Source organism: Ptychodera flava, chromosome 8 (assembly GCF_041260155.1).
Source record: "Ptychodera flava strain L36383 chromosome 8, AS_Pfla_20210202, whole genome shotgun sequence".
NCBI lineage: Eukaryota > Metazoa > Hemichordata > Enteropneusta > Ptychoderidae > Ptychodera > Ptychodera flava.
The window spans coordinates 4,235,001-4,253,991 of NC_091935.1; the positions used below are offsets into that span (position 1 = coordinate 4,235,001).

The 18,991-nt window shown below is 40.5% G+C and overlaps 1 protein-coding gene across 2 annotated transcripts in view; it reads left to right on the forward strand.

The window, feature by feature from the left end:
- The window catches only part of LOC139138240 (uncharacterized), a 42,179-nt gene that overhangs the window by 6,952 nt on the left and 16,236 nt on the right, over positions 1-18,991 (forward strand). Inside the window, exons 2-3 of one of the 2 annotated variants that reach the window (XM_070706543.1) lie at positions 8,306-8,407; positions 15,994-16,579. In XM_070706543.1, coding sequence (XP_070562644.1) covers positions 16,520-16,579 — 60 coding nt within the window. In that variant the 5' untranslated portion in view covers positions 8,306-8,407; positions 15,994-16,519. The remainder of the gene's footprint in view (positions 1-8,305; positions 8,408-15,993; positions 16,580-18,991) is intronic. The other variant, XM_070706544.1, reaches the window with a different exon arrangement.

An 18,991-nucleotide genomic window follows, 5' to 3' on the forward strand; every position in this document is an offset into this window, starting at 1 on the left:
ATAGGCGTCATGGATTCAAATTGCTGCATGGTCAGTGTAATTTATTCATATTCTGAACGAGCTGAATGGAGAGCGGTGCCAGTTGTCAGATGGCGTGCTTTTGAAGACTCCAGTACGCATACTTCCCTTCAAACACTGGAAACAGCCCCACTTTGTTGAAATGTTCATCATATGTTTGATGTTGTTTTTGGACGAACCGGGAGGAAAATGTACAGCCTGTATTTCCTAATCTAGGAACTAATACAATTATGCGAGTAATTTACACATTTCAAAAAAATTCCTACCCTTTCACAAACATTGATTTTGAAACACTATATGATGTCTTTGTTTCGATTTTGGAGTCCTTTTTGACATCCTGGCTTTGACAGATAGAAACATGTCGTTTCTTTGGAACTGATGGCACGCATGCGTAGCCACCCCCGCCCCATCGCCCACCATTCCTATCATACCAATACCGACAGGTGCCGCCAACTGGTAAATTTCATGAATTTCGCAAAATCATCACAAAACATGTTTTGAAGGCTGATATACCGATTTTTCGTATTTTTGACCTTGACCCAAAATTTGGAGGGGAAAGTAGAGCTGTTCGTAACTGCCCTCCCACTGGCATACACGGAAAATATGCCCTCCCACTGAATTTTGATGCCCGCTGCCCTCCAGTATCTATAGTCTGCCCGCTCCCCACTCCCCACAACATTTCAAGCTCCCCTCTGCCCTCTCCCCACTACTGAAATTTCCCATTGCCAACTAGATGCCTACTAGGCAACCCAGATCGACGCAAACCGTGGGAGCAGCTGGCAGTATAGCTTGGGCAGAGGGACTGTGCTTGGAACATTGCTCCCCTCTAAGTTAGGCGCTAAATCTCCCCTAAAGTTCTATCAACCACGCCGCTTTCCCCTCCCTCTACGTATCTTCCGGTGCCCACTGTCAAAAATTTTCTCCCCGCCCATTGAAAATAGTGAAATTTCTTCCCCGCCCACAGTAAATATAGATTTTTTCTCCCCGCCCGCTGATTAGTTTTGAAATTTGCCCGCCCGCTGAAAAACTTCGCACGAACACCTTTTTGCACGAACAGCTTAGTTGGCGGCACCTGACCAATACCGAGAGGTGAATACTTGCAAATCGTGCGAGTTTATGTTTCCCGCGATGAACACCCAGCAGTGTACCGTGCTGCCAATTACCCATAATGCAGCTGTTGACTTGTTTCATCTTGAGGGCAATTTTCATGTCGGTTTCCCACTTTGCTCCTGTCCCCTGTGATGTGTGATAAAACAGTTCACTTCTACCGTCCCCATAATTTTTTTCTATTTCTAACCTTCTCTTCATGGGTTTACCAATATTTACCGATATTTGAAATTCAAAATGACCGCCATCCCTGTGTTAACTCTTTTTGGGGAAAAGAACATTTTCGGTTTTCGCAAAAGGAAGCCGGTAAAAACTTCAGTCACTCCCTGAGCTTCAAAATAAACCCCAACTCACAAGTGGTGGACAAGCAAACTATTGTAAAAGTTTGAGAATCCGAATATCTGTACACGAGGCACATTCCACCCGAGGACACACCGGGTCCGTGAGAAATTTGTGTTTCCAGAATTCCTTTGATCACAGCCAGGTTACTTATAGAAGTTATCTTAGCAGTAGAACACGGTTCCGTAGTTTCTTGTATCTCCAACTCCAGTGGCTAAATCCCAGAGAATCTAGCTTTTCGATATGTGTGTGACGTAGACGATGTAGAAATGACGTCATCAGCGTAAAGTAACCTGAATATCAAGTTGGAAAAGTATTTCGGTGGCTTAGAATCCGTTTGTGCAAGCGGGGAAAGGCTTGTTTTCTGTGTCAAGGTAAATTATGTCAATGGGTGCGTATAGGAGGTCAAATAAACTGGCTCTTTAATTGCGCGGAAATTGGCGATTTGTAAAATGTAGGAGTCAGCTAATTAACATACATTTCTTCCATATACCAAAAGCGCCATTGCTTTTTTATCTATAGGCAAAGTTCTGTTTTGTGGACTATACCCGTCTGTAACCATGTTTCAATTTACTGAACAATATGACTGAGTTTTAAAATGATAGCAAAACGACGAATATGACAGAAAAGAACGACATTTTGCCTTAAAGTTTCTCTCTGGAGCTGGTCAGAGAACATTTCCAACGCTGTTAGGCGTCATCCTGTTCTTGTTGACTTTTAAAACTTGGCTAAATCATTCATATAAAGATAGCATCGTCAAATAGTTTTATTATTTGCTCTATATTTTATGTTGTTTAACTGCATGTGGCTCTATCATTTACAATTATATACTGAGTTTGTTCTCCTCGTACAGTCTGAGGTAGATTACAATTTTTCTAATGTCTTTTTCTATTCCTCTGTTACTTTTATATGGTTGTAGTCAAAACTCCATTGAAAATGATTCTCTGGCCATGCCTTCTCTCCAAAAATGGTGCGACGACATTTATTTAGTTCCGGTGTAGTCAGTCTGCTTTCCAAACATATGGCTAATAATAAATTTTAATGTGTTGTATTGAAAACTGCTTATATGATTGCTGGGGAAGAGGTAGTTTGTATAAATTATATACCAGCTTGCGACTTTGAAGGGAGACGGTCGTCGGAACTGCGCTCAAAGTTCGTATGGGGCCCGTACGACTGATGCAAAAACTGTATCCAAGGTACGATGGCGATTGATGAGAGTCAAAATATGTTTTCATTAATGTGCATCGTAAATTTTAAATGTTGCAGCTATGTTGACGTGATGCAACTAGATATCGTGAAATACAGTGTTTGTGAGCAAGAAAGTCGCACTTGCGCGGTTCCGACGACCCCCTCCCTTTAATGCGTCATTTTCTCCGTCGTCGGATTCTGCCCCATAGAAAAAGAAAACAAATGATGCGCGCCCTGACCCGACTATCCTTTTTTGGCCATTGGGATTTAACCCGAATTGTGTCTGTAAATGGATTCGTTAATGTGAATGAATGAATGAATGAATGAATGAATGAATGAATGAATGAATGAATGAATGAATGAATGAATGAATGAATGAATGGATGGATGGATGGATGGATGGATGGATGGATGGATGGATGGATGGATGGATGGATGGATGGATGAATGAATGAATGAATGAATATCAAATAAATAAAGGCGCGTGAATTTAGATACAAGCCGGCAAACTGAAATAAGTGCGTGATGCAAGAGCCAATCGGAATCCCAGGGCGATGTTTGAATACTTGTCTTCGAAATTCAAAACATACATTAACGATGATGAAAAACGAACCGTTTGTCGGCGGCACAGCTCATAGTGTGACACCGAGTGACTTTTGTAGCTTAACTGGATATTCAAGGCGAACACAAAACACGACGGCGTAATGATTGCAAGGTGTTAATTGCATACCTCTGCTCTCCCTCTTCTAATCCATTTTCGCCGCAAACTCCATTACGATTCACGTCACATACCGTCCAAAGCAAACAAAGGATGAAATTGTCGCATTTTACAAAGCGCCGTTCTACCTCTTTAGACCTGAAAACGGGCGTATCGAATTTCTGCATTTTGTACTAATTAAGGCGTCTGAATGTGGGCTATCGTTGTCAGCGAAATATTTGGCAGTCATTACTGATTTTCTATTATTTTTAATCTGCTACGTGATGTTAGGCATTTTTCTGACTTCTTCAAAAATTCCCAGAGTAATATGATACTACCTATGTGATGACGTCGTCATCGGGTCTTCTTTGCTAGTTGTCACCTCAATTTTATGAAAGTGGATTCTCCCGGGGTCTACTCTGCTCCCTATATCTAACCAAAGTGTTCAAGGCAAAACATACGATATATTGTACAACGTTAACTTTGGCTAGATATTGTATTTCACCTTGCATATTAATTACTTACGTATTTTTACCTCCTACTTTCAAGTATCCGATATCCTAAGGCCAAGTGAAATATTTTCCGGTAACCTATCATAACCTATTTAAAAACTCTGACCCAAAACTTTTTCCGCATTCTTAAAAACCGCGCATGATTTTGCAAAATTTCGATGGGTTACACCGAAGTAATCTATTTCATGAAGGCATGTTAAGGAAACACGCAATATTTTTAACGCTTATCCCAATTATTCACAGCAGCAAAGTTGTTTTTCCAAATCATATGTAGGCCTATGTATAATAGGCCTATGTATAGACGAATTTGTGTGTGTCTGCATGTACGTATATATGTATGTATGGATGGATGGATGGGTGGGTGAATGGATGGATGGATTGATGAATGGATGGATGTGCCAAACAGGACAGGAGGGTAAATAAAACAAGAGCAAGTAAGCTGGTATTTAATTACAATCCAAAAATGATTTGTTTCTACCCTTTGACCAAGTTATGCTTTTATCGTAGCCGCAATTGTTTTACTTTGCATGGTTGGACAAATATAGAGAGAATGGGGCGTTAGAAGATTGAGAGGGACAATACAAGCAATATGCAATGTAATAGCAGAAAGTATTGTGTAAAATAAAACATGAAAGCATCTTATGTATGCAACAGGAATACCGCAGTGTTAGGGCAGTGTGTAATATGAGACAGTAGATCTCACATTGCGTAGCGTGATATCAAAAACGCGGCGTAAAGTCAAAGAAAGCCTCCAGTACGCCTGTAGACAAATAAGCGCGTCGGTTCTTCAGATAAACTGTTGATTGTCATGACAACCAAAGCCACAACCGTTCACTGCTTGCAGAAATAGAGAACGCAGGCTTTGCAAATTAATTTTGTTTCGAAGGCCGATGATAATTTCAGTTTTAACTGACACCAAGGGATTGTGGCGAAGCGGAGTGGATGTCGCTCTGTGTTTTGGTTAGTAACGAACGATAGCTGAGGGTATTTTGTGAAGTACATGCAAAGTACCAGCATAAAGGGGCCAATCACACTTTACATTTAAATTTTCTATTGCAGTCTTGAACTTCACATGCAATCTGAGACCTGAGCAACCCTTAGCGTACATGCAGTCTGAAAGCGTTTTCCCAGTCATTGTTGGTGCGGCCGTTTCTGGTCTTTCCCGCGATTTGTGTTTTTCCTTTGACTTGTAACTCTGGAATCTATATGAAATAATCACTCACATCTGCATAAGGTAACACACAGTCACGTGTGTTTATGATAACCCAAGTCTATCTTGCCGATCCTGAACTCTTTCTTCGCTCGCACGTAAATTCCATGAGATTTGGGGGAAAAATCGAAAGCCCACGTATGATTGCGATGACGTCATGCGCCTCAGTAAGCCGAGGTTGCGTTATAGAAGAAAATCCATCATCTTTTCGAAAACCTGTCGGTGCTCAAAAGAATAGAGAACACTTTTATTTTCAAAAGTGTATTCTAAGGCATGACAGTCATGTTTAAATATCCTCTATTTCTGAAATTTACTTTGCCATCCGAAAACACTTGCTTTGATGATGGGATGGAAAATGGTGCCAGAACTTTAGAAAAATTGATAGCCATGTTTTGAAAGTGCTTCAAAACGTCCAAAGGATGCGGCAGCCAGGGTTTATAGTTCACGTATGCTGGGTTAGACTAATGATATTAAGTATTGCGATGTGTGATACACATGGGAACCAGGAATTGATAAAGTTGAGAAAAAACAACGATAAGCGCGAAGGGCTAAGTGTCAAATGACGATAAGGCAGACCGTAGATATGACCGTTTTACATCCGGGGCACTGACCAAATTAGCATATGCCTAAACGTAAAGGGTTAATGGATTGGATGGAAAATGCGAGGGTTCGCTCCTTTATCAAGCAGGACTCCTTGCTTAGTATTTCGTTGATTCACCGAAATTCAAGACTCTAATTTTATTTTTCAAATTAATTTGCATGAGGGGATTGACAAGTAGCAAGTCACGTACCTCGCGTTATTAAAATAACCATATCTCGAAAACCTCCACGACTGTCAAATCGTAACGTATTCTATACTTCCCTTTCGTGGATTTCGAGAAGGCAAACACTCACGTTAGTAAATATATAAAAGTATAAAAGTGGGCCTTACTTGTATAGATTATCTAGGCAGAAGCTGGTGAGGTATTTTACTGCCCAATTTGTACTGCCCAGTTTTCAGAGACGTTGTTGTGTATTGACAAGGCAAAACAAAGGTAATGCTGAAAAATTTACCTGTTAAATTTTGAGTTTTACCTGTGCATTTCACAGAAGTAGCGCGACACGTTTGTTTGTCTCGGTTACCCGGACTGCATGGGGGGGGGGAAGGGCTGCTCTCACCCCCATACCGAACACACACGCATCTGCAATATCAAGTGCAATATGGGTAACAGAGACTACAGGTTCCATTGCTGAGATTGTAAAAAAATCATCATCTGGGAAACCCCTGATTGCAAGACAAACCGACAAATTATCAAGATCGTCGTACCAGCATCTAAATCTGTCTCCTCTGTATGTCGCCGGGATAATCTTTCTATGCTTCGGCAGCATTCGATAGCATCTCTGACGGTGGGGTTGGAGAATTGAGGAGGGGTTTTGACACAATCTAAAGAGGGTCATGAAAAATATTGTGACCGGTACAGGGGGACTTTAAAATATAATTGAATGCCTATATATATATATATATATATATATATATATATATATATATATATATATATATATATATATATATATAGTCTTTATAAAGAATATTTATGAAAAAGATATCATATTATTTCCATGTCACGAAGTGTATTTATTGGACTGAACATAATCGAACAATAAATGTTTAGTCAAAATGTCATAAATGTAAGTAATTCAATAACAGATTCTTATGAATAGAAAGGGGGTATACTTAATTTATTTTGGAGTGTTGGTGTGTGTGTGTGGGGGGGGTGTCAGAAAAAGAGGAATCTCAATTCTCCCTCCCCCTGTAAGGATGGTCGTGAATACTGCCTAATAGGAGTGCAAGTACAGCTCAAACTCTATGCGATTTCTCCGCCGTTGTCTAGCTGATGCCGTAGGGCCAGGAGACATGCTGATACCGAGGAGATGGCTGGTGTTTCCTCGACTATTCAATACCGTGGCGCCATCGAGTGCTTGCCCCTGGGCGTTGCTTGTGTCTCTGCTACTCTTTTGCACGAATTTTCCTTGTTTCCCCTCCTCATGTTGAAATAATTATTACCTCTTACGTGTTCCTTCTCCCCGTTTTCAAAGTATCCAGTGAGCTTGTAATACCCAAGGGCCTTACAAACGTTAATACACATGTGTTTCTCCGCTCACGGAAATCGGAAATACCACGTGCTGCAGACTTGCAGTTTAGATCTTTGGAATGCGATGGGCGGGTCTAATTGCACCTGCAGGGGACTTACATGTAAACTTACAATGCACCACTGGTTGAATATCGATCCAACCCCTAGAGTTCGTGACACAAATTGCACTCTCACTCTCTCTCTCTCTCTCTCTCTCTCTCTCTCTCTCTCTCTCTCTCTCTCTCTCTCTCTCTCTCTCTCTCTCTCTCTCTCTCTCTCTCTCAAATACGCCCCAAAACTACCGAAGGTGAACGCGTTTATAAAGTACAGTCATGGTTAACATGTTTATCAATGAAATCTAGGCAGACGATATCCATAAATATGAATATATCATATTGACTTGTCAAGTCGGCCTTACGATGCACGCTATCATCTCGATAGGTTCGTACTCTTGCAGACAAACAAGAGTATTTCACAAATTTGTATTAAGGGAGATTTGAAAAAAACACAGCAATAAAACATGCTCGATATTTGTTCGTTTCTTTCGTGCAATTGTCGTCAACCGGTCACAACTGCCGATTCTAAACTTTGCAAGCATTCTCTCCTGTCCGTCCACATCCGTCTACGCGTCTGGCCTGCGTCGTCAATTTCAATGTATTTTTTGGCGGCAATGTCTAAGATACTTAGCCGTGCCGTTTGCCCGGACAATGCTCTAATACAACGCTGAGATACTTTCCCTCTGTTTTTCAGGAAAAGCAAGCCAAATACTTCTCCAGGCATTCTGCTGTCGTTTATGAGCCTCCTGAGTAAAATTTCGATCGTCATAGTTAGGGGATAAAAATTTATGTAGGTTTAGGGGAGGAGGGACACTGTAAAGATAATTTACTGAGCACTTGTACGGACAGACAATTGCTGAATCAATGGAAGTGTGAACAATGTTACCCAAGGGGCTATTTTTACGAGGCTCTACAAAGACAACCTACTAATCAACGCCGTGCTCTGTATTACTAATAACGACAGATCGAAACTCTCAACAACCGGTGAGCAGATTTTCACTTACACTGAAGTTGTATTCTGGTTTCTCTATATTTTCAAATTTCCACGTCATCGTTATTCATTGCAGACACGTGACCCGTCTCAACGTACCGTCATTTTACGTGTGGTGAGGTTTGCCTGCTCCGTCCTACTGGGGTGAAACGACCACGATCCGTCTTCATCAGTCATGGTACGGAAAGCTAATTTCCTAGCAATTCGAATGAGAAATTGTTCCTGTGTGTTTTTACAATGTGTGCTACAAATCGACCTTCATTATAACCTCGCAGTAATTCACGTCAAAGTATGGACGAGGCTCGTAAAAAAGTCGGCCGAAAGTAGCGAAAAAAGTGATGTCGGCTCACGAAAGACAGATTAGTGTTAACTTTCAAAGTCAATGAACGGCGGGGGGGAAACAGCATTTTATGACACTGTCACATGTTTGTCGGATTATCCAATCCCATCTCGTTAAGTGGGATAGACGGGACACCATGTTAGAGTATAGCCGCCTGCGTTAGGCACGCAGCAGATGTCACCGTAACTGTGTACAGCGTGTCGTAATGTGACATAGAAAGTTTCACCGTACTTGAAAGTCTGCTGGATGTCGCTGTAGGGAATTGCAAAAATCCTTATTGCAGTCTCATCGATGATCATGAAGTCAACATCAACAACTACTATGATGATAATGATGACGATAATTACTATAATAATAATTAGACTTTGAACTATTATAACTGTCAAAGTCATTAACTTTACTATTATCTATTATCATTATGAGCTCCACAACATATCATCAATATCATCATCATCATCATCATCATCATCATCATCATCATCATCATCATCATCAATATCATCATCGTGGTTAATCATCATAACAATCACCACCGTCTATGTCTTAATCACAGTCATCGACACACATGTAACAACACCATCACCGGTAAAAATAAACAACAGAAAAAAAACAAATCATCTTCCGCGGGCCCACCATCATAATCATTGCCTCCTGCACCAATAACCACCATCACCACCACCACCACCAATATCATCATCATCATCATCATCATCATCATCATCATCATCATCATCATCATCAGCGTTATCTCACTATCGTCATCATCATCATCATCATCAGCGTTATCTCACTATCGTCATCACCCATATCTCAAGCACAGCCAAAAACATACTGGTGATTAACAACAATACCATCTGGAAAATTAACAATTGCGGAAAATCTCTGCTTTTAACGTCGACACTGAGGAAACCTGATAACGTGACGACAAGCTAACACCAAAAATCTTCCATTTGCTGAGATGAAACTATGAATGCAGGCAGTGCACTGCCCCGATAGCAAATGACAGCTGGAATTAGAGAGGTACATTTCCTATAAGAGCAGCGTGAAGGTGACTCTATTGTTCTAACATGAAAGGAAACTGCGCCAGGCAGCATTGTTGGGATGTTAAATACTCGTTTGAAGACCGTGTTCAGAATGACACTAGCTTTTAAGATGACAGAGTCGGCGATCTGCTTTCCAGTCTTCCCGGGATTTTCATCTATTCAAGCAATATCTGTCAAAATGTTAAGATTTCCATTAAATTAATCCCGCAGAAAATGCACCACTCCCGTGTCGATTCAGTGGCATTTTCTTTGACCACAATCTCCCTGTCTCTGCGCAGGGCCGTGATTGACAGCTCGCCTTATTTGTCAAAGGCGCCGCCTGTGATTTGTTTTGCCATCGTGTGTGCGTATTCTTGACACGGTTTGTGCATCCTAAGTCCTTCTAAATCGATATCTCGGGTCGTGCAGTTCACTTGACAACATTTTTCTATTCCGAACTGAATCGCGCTATATTCCGTTTTCTCGGGTTTCATCATCAGCCACGCTGGGGATAAAATTTCGCGAGAGTTGGTAATGTACGTATTCTTTCTTTCTTTTTATTTTGAAATCTTGATTATTCATAGGATATTGACTTTATCTTGTAAATTATCGCATTATTATGGCAAAAAATATTTAAACAAAACTTTTGCAGGGGGTCTTTTTACAAAGTCTAGGGAAGGCTTTTTTGCGGTATTACATCCGCAACTGTTTTATGTCTCTCTCGTTGCTAAGTCGATGAGGTATTACCGACTGCGTTGCCGTGGCAACAGTGCCGAATTAGCATAACACAATCAGCCATAGAAATCGCCCGGGTAATTGTATGTTGACTTTTTGTCACCCTACTTGACAGCCAAAACAGGCCGTAAATTCAGAGTCCTGACTTAGCCTATGCTTATTTCGTTCACAGAATGAAAATTCTTGTGTAAGCTCAAGTCGTCTAGCGCCTAGTCCGAGATTGAGGAAATTAAATATTGTATTAATGGCAGACGAATGGAACTCAGTGAGTCGACCGCGAGTTTTTTGTTGCTATGGAAACTGTCGTCAGACAAAGGCGGCGGCCTTTTCACATCGTTGAGGGACTCGAGAAAATAGTGTTTCTAAGTTTTATACGCAAACACTCAACAGAGTAAAATTCAAGGATTTAAACTCACAGAGAAAATTCGATTTTGTCACTGCTAACCAAACAAGTAAATTTTGACCTTTTTTCACTATTTAAAGGAACTAAACAAAAAAAAACTCGTAAGGAACATGTTATTTTAATTTTATCGCTTAAAGTGAAAAGTGAAAGTGATGCTGCTGAACACAGGCAAATGGTCATAGCAGCTTAAGAGACTGCGCTTGCTACCACCAAGTCTACGTATACGGTTATAGAGATACAGTCGTCGGAACTGCGCTCAAAGGTCGCATGGTCCCATACGACCAATGCAAAAACTGTATCCAAGGTATGATGGTGATTGATAAAAGTTCAAACGTGTCTGTCATAATAATTTAAATGTTGCAGCTATGATGACGAGGTGCATCTAGATATCGTGCACGAAATACATTGTTTGTAAACAAGAAAGTCGCACAGGCGCTGTTCCGACGACTGTTTTCCTCCTTTAATTATTCGAAAAAGAAATTTCAAAAGTCATTTCAATCTACTTCCAGCAAGAACTTCGTGTCGATGTGATATTACCGTATCCAAGGTTCAGATGCGATTGTGTCTTCGACCAGGCAGTGCGTGCAATATGAACAGATACGATGAAATCTACCGAAAAAGTGCCTGGTCAATATTTCAATCGGTGATACGAACCTGGAGCTACTTGTCGGTGGTCATCGGGATTACACCCTTCCATGGGAATTAGCAATCGTCGCCGAATAACAAGTAGAGCCATAATCAAAGTTCACACTAACTCTAGCGTCTCCCTATCAATCAATCAATGAAGTCCAATTTCTCAGTTAATGCCAGATTTAAGAGTGGCGACTCCTCTTTCGTATCGGAGGAATACTAAAGACGCCGCCGTATTGACTAACTTGTAAAAATCTGCCATCAAATCCAGCGCGGTTATCAATCAATTTACAACGGCCAATCGGCAGACTCCGTGCTTCGGTATCGATCCTTTCGAAGTTTATTTCCGTTTCTCTAACTCACTGCCGTTTTTTTCCTTGAATCGTTAAAATATACAGCCAAAACAGTTTGATTTGTAGTTCTCTACCCTCTCATGAAGCTCTTTACTAACTTTACGTGTCGTGCCTGGACAAGAAGAAATACGGCACTGCTCTGAACCACGGGAGAGTAAATAATAGTTGTCAGGTGGTTACTGAAAACAGAAGGCGAATGGCAATCGCCGAGAAGTTTTCAAACGTACAATGATGACGCGTCTTCGGGAGTTAACCATCATGGCAGAAATTTCAATACGGATTGTGAGCGCATTAAATTTTTATTAGCATAATCGGGAGAGTGAACTTGACGTTATCCTTAACGGATAAGACAAGCTACATGAACGACCAAATCTGAAACAGGGATAATTTCTCGAAACTGATCAAATGATGAAGCATAAATTTGTCAGGCAAAGCTTCGAAAACATTTGAAATGCCCAAAATGGCAGAATGGATCTTAGTTAAAGTGATATATATCTAAACGAGATGAGTCACGATACATTTCGGAGCTTTTCTAGTCTCTTTCAGGTAAAACCTAAAGTAAAAAGGAAAGAAAGTTCAAACTCTTAAAGTTTGGACGTTGTTGCGGTAGGATTACAGTTATGTGATAGCGGCCATCTTGGAAAATCATGGTGACTGTGTGTCTACAGAGGCAAAATAACGTCACAGAAATTTCTTGTGTATGTCAGGGCACCTGCTCATTGGAGATAAAAACAAATATAAAACGACAAGGAGTGCAGATCATAAATCATAATTATTTGTTTCAATGAAAAGAAACATTTTGGATCTGAAAATAAAGATAAAGCTCTGTCTTTCTTGAATAGAAGGCGGATCCTTTACACTGAGGATCCGTATGAACTCGGTTGCCTATGTAGAACCATTATCAAATGCTGTTTATTAGATTATAAAAACGTCTGACCTAGGTTTCCCATTTAATTTTACTCAGGCAGTCAGATGAGAAATAATATTTTCAAGAAAAGACGAATTTTATGAACGTGCAAAAATGTTTCTTTTGATGATGTTTTGCGCTTCGAATGATGGAATGGTCATAGCAAGTAGACATAATTTTCAACTAATCAGTTGCCTTGGTGACTACCAGTAATTTAAATCGTACAAATGTTCGACTTTTTTATTGTTCACGCTAAATACTGTACTCTAGGAAAGCAATTCGACCGCAACAGTGTACGTTTGGCGAGCTTCGATCCGCCTCTGAATCCGATAGTACGGTGGATTCATGAAAGTCACGCGTTGCCAGGACAACTAATCATCGCTTAGCTGTAAAACAACACTGGGGGACACACAAGACAGGGATGTCTCTTCGATTTTATTGTCATTTATATGACTTAGCCGGCAGAAAATGATATTGTCATCCCTCTATGATCGATGACTGTTTGACGAACAGAGATAGAAGGGCTAATATCGATCTATCTGTCACAGGGCCAAGATGGGATAGTGTTATAATGCGGAGCAATGCCGGATTGGCATTTGTGTATGTAAATTGCATCTACCTCCAACATCGCAACCCGTCAATTCAGTTTACCCAGACCCAACTGGAGAGGACAGTCAATCACCAAGAAGAAAAAAAAGTGACACGAATATGTAAATTGCGCGCTCGGGGCTCGGGGAGCTCGGGGGCTTAAGAGAATTTTCGAGTGCGATCTTGCAGGTCTGGTCGGCAGCAATTTAAGCCAATGAAACAGGCCGCCAATGCAGGCTGTCAGAACGCATTAGGTCGTCGGCGACGATTACCGAGGAAGTTATTGGCAAAATGTCCGCACATGATGAATTGAGAACTGAACCGTCAACGGTAAACGACATTACGGTGTCAGGCGGCCCGCTTTGATCTCGCGTGAAGACAAAAACGTGTCTTGACGTTGTGTGTCTCGTGCGAACGAGACAAAAGATACAGCTCGGTGAAACATCGCACACGGAGACATTTACAAATTACCTTCGTCCTCGTTTCGCCTGAATATGTAAACTGTAGTTCAAAAATTTAAAGTAAAACCTATCGCCGAGTTTATTTCATTTCATATGTCTTTTATCATTTCTCACAACATTCTTGTTGCCGTTCTGTTTTGTAGTAAATGTTTTACATGCCATGTCAAAGCGGAAGAATAAAAAAATTAGGAAAGGATAATTTCCTTGTACTAAAATTTGTTTAAAATCTGATGTTGAAAGGTTGACCTTTACCCTTGTTCGCATTCAGTTGTTTGCCTATTTCATTCAAGCATCATGGAAGCTCACAAATCAGCCATCAGAAAGCTTCTGATAGCATTTAATCCTACTTCAAATTTCTACTTTGAAGGGCCACTGTAACTTTGATGATTTTTTTTCACAATTTTTGTTTTTAGTTTCAACTACAGTTCCTTGTTCTACTCTCTAAAATATTTTGAGTTTAGCAGTATTCAGTTTGTCAACTCAGCCTATAGCCTACATGTGTAGACTACATTGTTATTGTTGACAAGTGAATTCTGAGCTGGACTGTAAAGTCGATTGTAAACAATGACAGTCCGTTTTATAAGCGTAAACGCTTTGTTGACAAGCTAAATAATATTTCGATATGATTAAGAAGCAGGACAAGCACTCGTAATTTACACGCAGAACAATAATAGTGAAAAATATCAAAGTTACAGCTACTGGGCCTTTTAAACTTGCCGTAAAGAAGGATAATTTGATATTTATTTTTATTTTATTATGGCCGTAAACCAAATCAACATGTCTTTTAAGATGTTTCTTCCGTGAAATCACTGGTCCGCCATGGAGGGACAGTGGCCAGACGCTGGAATTTTCGAACCAGAATCACTCACGATGCAAAAATGTATAATGCAAATAGTCTTCAATCGATATGGGAAGTTCATAATGCTAATTTGGCCCGTTTTAACATTTCAATTTAGCAAATCAAGATGCAAAACATATGCAAATTTATTTATAGTGATCAGTTTATATGAACTCTGTCTCGTTGATATGCCAACTTACCAATCGATCTCGAAAGAGTAAATGTTGGTATGCTAATTCTTGACTGGTAGATATGCAAATTGGTTGATTTGCATGCAAACTGAGAAGTGCCAAACATTGATCAAATCTCGCAATTTTGTTGTTACTAGTCCAGGCATACCAGTGACGTGGTAATGACTCATTCAACCATGACCGTTTTAATCAGTTCACTTCGTGAAAAGTTGATCTCTATTAATTCGACATTTCAAGAGAGTTTAGAAGTTTCTTTCGAACGCTTTTAACATTCAAACAACCCGCGAGTGACTGAACTCGGAATAGACGGTGTACCGGAGACAACATCGTCTAACATCATGTGACACGCGGACGATGAAAGAAACCCCGTGGTGACGCCGTCATATACCTGTATTTTTTGTCCGTCACGTAGGTTGAATGACGATGATGGCATTTCTTCTTGTCCTCTGAAAATCGACTTAAGAACTCGCACATAAATGTTTGATGTAAGATAACAAGTCGGGATAATGTCCTCTTGCGGGGCACAGTTCCCGAGGGTTTGCATCAGTAATTGGCAGTGCTGTATACTCTAGGTATACCTTCGACGGCTCAATCGATTTGGCAGCCGTGCTCAGACTAGTTGTGTAGTTTTTGAGTAGATAGCATTCTGTTGACCTGTTCTTCGGAGGGTTCTCGCCTTTAATCATGGCATTGCTGCATGTGTTTCGGGTGCCATCCATTCTGGCAGATAAGAATCGATCGATGTGCACGACCAAAGCCAAACATTAATCTCACAGTTCGCTTGTGATGAAGCCCCGCGTTGATGGCGGTATAATGGTTCGGTTTCCATGAGTGACGGAGAGTTCTAAGCCGCTGCTCTAATAACGCTTCCATTATGATCAATCTTTGTCTGGCCAAGGTGTGCCAATGTCGTCATCGTGCCATGCAATTTGCATTGCATTCATCATAGCGGTGTGTCGCGCCCGACAAACAACGACAAAGGTTGATGGAAAGTAAGGGCACTTTTCATTCGGTCGTCAAACCTCACGCATCGCGCATTGAATATCATTTTATCCATTCAGAGAGCACGTACGGTTCATATTGTACAATGTTCCAGCTCATCACTCGTAGATAATGAAAGGAGACCAAGGTGTTGAGAGACGCACACCGAGGTGTTTTCAATGAACGATCATTTATTTTTAAGCAGAGACAAACTGACGTACCGTCTCCTACGAAACTTCAAAGCCTGATTGCTCGATCGGTTGCCCGTTTCCTACGAGATGTAATATTTTCGTTTCTTTTACATTATCATTCCAGATTCGGTTCAAGTTGAAAAGAATGGTAGCACAGGATCAATGAATGCGAAAATGCTAACGACAGTTGTGTTGATAACTGTTGGCTATCGACGCAAGCATCTCCGAGCGATATCCGCATGAGGAAGGCAGACCGAGCGGTGATTACAGAACATTGCTTGAGCATTTCGAGCGGGCATTCTTCCCTGCTGATTAGACTTTTTATTACTCAAACTGGTTTGGAAGACAGAAAAAAAACGAAAGAAGGGACGTAAGTTTCAGGCAAGCGACAAAATTCACAAAGCTTGGCCTTGACCTTTGACCTGTGAGATGTCACCAACATGATGACGACATAGTAGTGAGGAAGGTATACCCCCAACTTCACAGGACACATGTCGTGATTGCGTACGACTAACAGACATTTCAGACCAGAAGAAATTTCAAATGTAGTAGTTGACAGACAAAAAAGTGAATTTTATCCCACCGATTGACAATTACTCTTCAGCTCAGCTGGCGACAATTTTATAGACAAAATTTACTGCTGTACACAGATGCACGGACTTTGCAAAGAACCAGTAAACGCTATGGCACCCAACAGACGAGATTCTAAGGTTAGACAAATTTACTGTTTTTTTAATGTTTTTAATTATGCGTCCATCCTGTATACTATGAGCACATTAGAGGTAAATGCGAACGCTGTACGTTCTCATTGTGATTGTGGCGTCGTTCACTGCTTTTCGGGGCGCTTCCCACTCCCTCCATTCCATGGATGACATTCACATGTACTCTCCCTGACCATGAAAGTCCTCCCCAAAGATTTTGATTTGAAATCTTTAAAAATACGCCTTTAAATGTTGAATAGTAGGAGGGACAGTGCTTTTTGTCGTTCGCCGTGTCCTTTCGGGAACCAAGAGAGGCGCCAGTCGTCTGTCCAATCAAAGGAAAAACATACCAATTATGACATCCGTAATATTTCATTACATTTTATTTTTTTTCCACATTAAAAAAAACTATTCAACTGTCAACATCTCGTCGGTTGGCGCAAATTTATGACATGATTTTGTCAGCTAATCGTTGACACTATTATCATACTGCACACGTGTCACCTGCTTGTCTGCCCTAAAGCTGACAACCCAGTTTCTCAATTTTCATCCGATAATGCCGATTCTCTCTCATTACCCGGGGTAGTTTGACTTCAAAACTGGCGACAGTTCACCACCTATTGCATTACGCACGAAGAAATCCGGGTATAATGAGGTGTCGGCGGCCCTGGGCTAGACAATCAAAACCCCCCTTGTACGGAAATAAAGATTTCCATTAGAAACGAGAATACCTTCCCTCGGCTGCCCGGCTTGGAAACGTAGGCACCAGCAAATTACAGCTCTCGGCGAATAAGACCGATCGACATCGTCAAATGTTGGAGACACTCTTGCAAATGTCAGGGGACTTCCATCATGCGGTAGGGAGTATCGATCACTATGGCAACGGGGGAATCAGGTCTGCCCCGACCTTCAGGACGCTTCTTCGGAGCCGCTTGCTATTGTTGACGTGTTAATAAATTTGACCGGCGTGTTGCTAGCCTGCCAAATCACCGCTGTTCAAAAACATTATATGGCAGTCAATTTTTTTTTCGGTGGATAGATCCGAAAGCAGCGATCAGACTGCGCAGCCAGTCGTGTGTGGATCAATGGGCGACAGATAAAGTTGCCGTGTGCCCGACTTCAAAACGACCGAATTCCCTGCTCAATTTGGACGAACTGAACCATTGCAAGGCATTAAGGTGACGTGTCGCGAAACAGTAATCTCCGGCCATCGCCGAAAATCAAAGCGTTTTTTTTTTCAACAGGACTACCTAACTTGGTAGAAATTTCGTTTAAAGAGAATGCAACATGGAGAAATAGGGAGGAATGGCCATTACATCATAGGGAAAACGGGAATTTGTCACGTTAGGCAATGCGTAATGTTCCATACTCAGGGTTCTTTTCGTCTACTGTCAATTATTTATGAGGCCAAAACAAAGAAAACTTAACCAGAATTGGTCATGAACTCTAAAATTTCGACGCACATTTTTAAAATTACGTTTTAGTCTCTTTTCAAACTTAGATGCATGCATGCATGCATGCACGCGTGTATGCATGCATGTATGTATGTATGTATAGGCCTATATGTATGTATGTATGTATGTATGTATGTATGTATGTATGTATGTATGTATGTATGTATGTATGTATGTATGTATGTATGTATGTATGTATGTATGTATGTATGTATGTATGTATGTATGTATGTATGTATGTATATGCGTGTGTGTGTATGTATGCATGTTTGTATGTATGTATGTATGTATGTATGTATGTATGTATGTATGTATGTATGTATGTAATGTATGTATGTATGTATGTATGTATGTATGTATGTATGTATGTATGTATGTATGTATGTATGTATGTATGTATGTATGTATGTATGTATGTATGTATGTATGTATATGTGTGTGTGTGTGTATGCATGCATGTATGTATGTATGTATGTATGTATGTATGTATGTATGTATGTATGTATGTATGTATGTATGTATGTATGTATGTATGTATGTATGTCTACTCACATTTGTTAAATGCTCATTTACACCTACATCACCCGTGGCATGAAGTAGAAATAGCGGATTTCAAGACGTAATTTCCTAAACCTAAAGGCATTTATGTTTGGATACGAAATAAGAAAAAAACGGGAGAGTAAAAATACAAGAAAGACCCCTTTTTTATGATGATGATACTCCCGAAGAACCTACTCCCCTGTGGTATATTGAATCGTTAAAGTAACTTCAAAAATGGGAGTAATGGACGGTCACAGATATTCTATTGCAAGGTATTTTATGAGGCCATCAAACAGGAAATAGTTCACCTTAACACACTAATAATGAACATGAATAGGAACATACTAGCATATACGAAGTGTTATAAGATCTTTGAAAAATTTACTATTCGCGGTGTTTAAAGAATGCAAAACAAGCAATGGGGTTT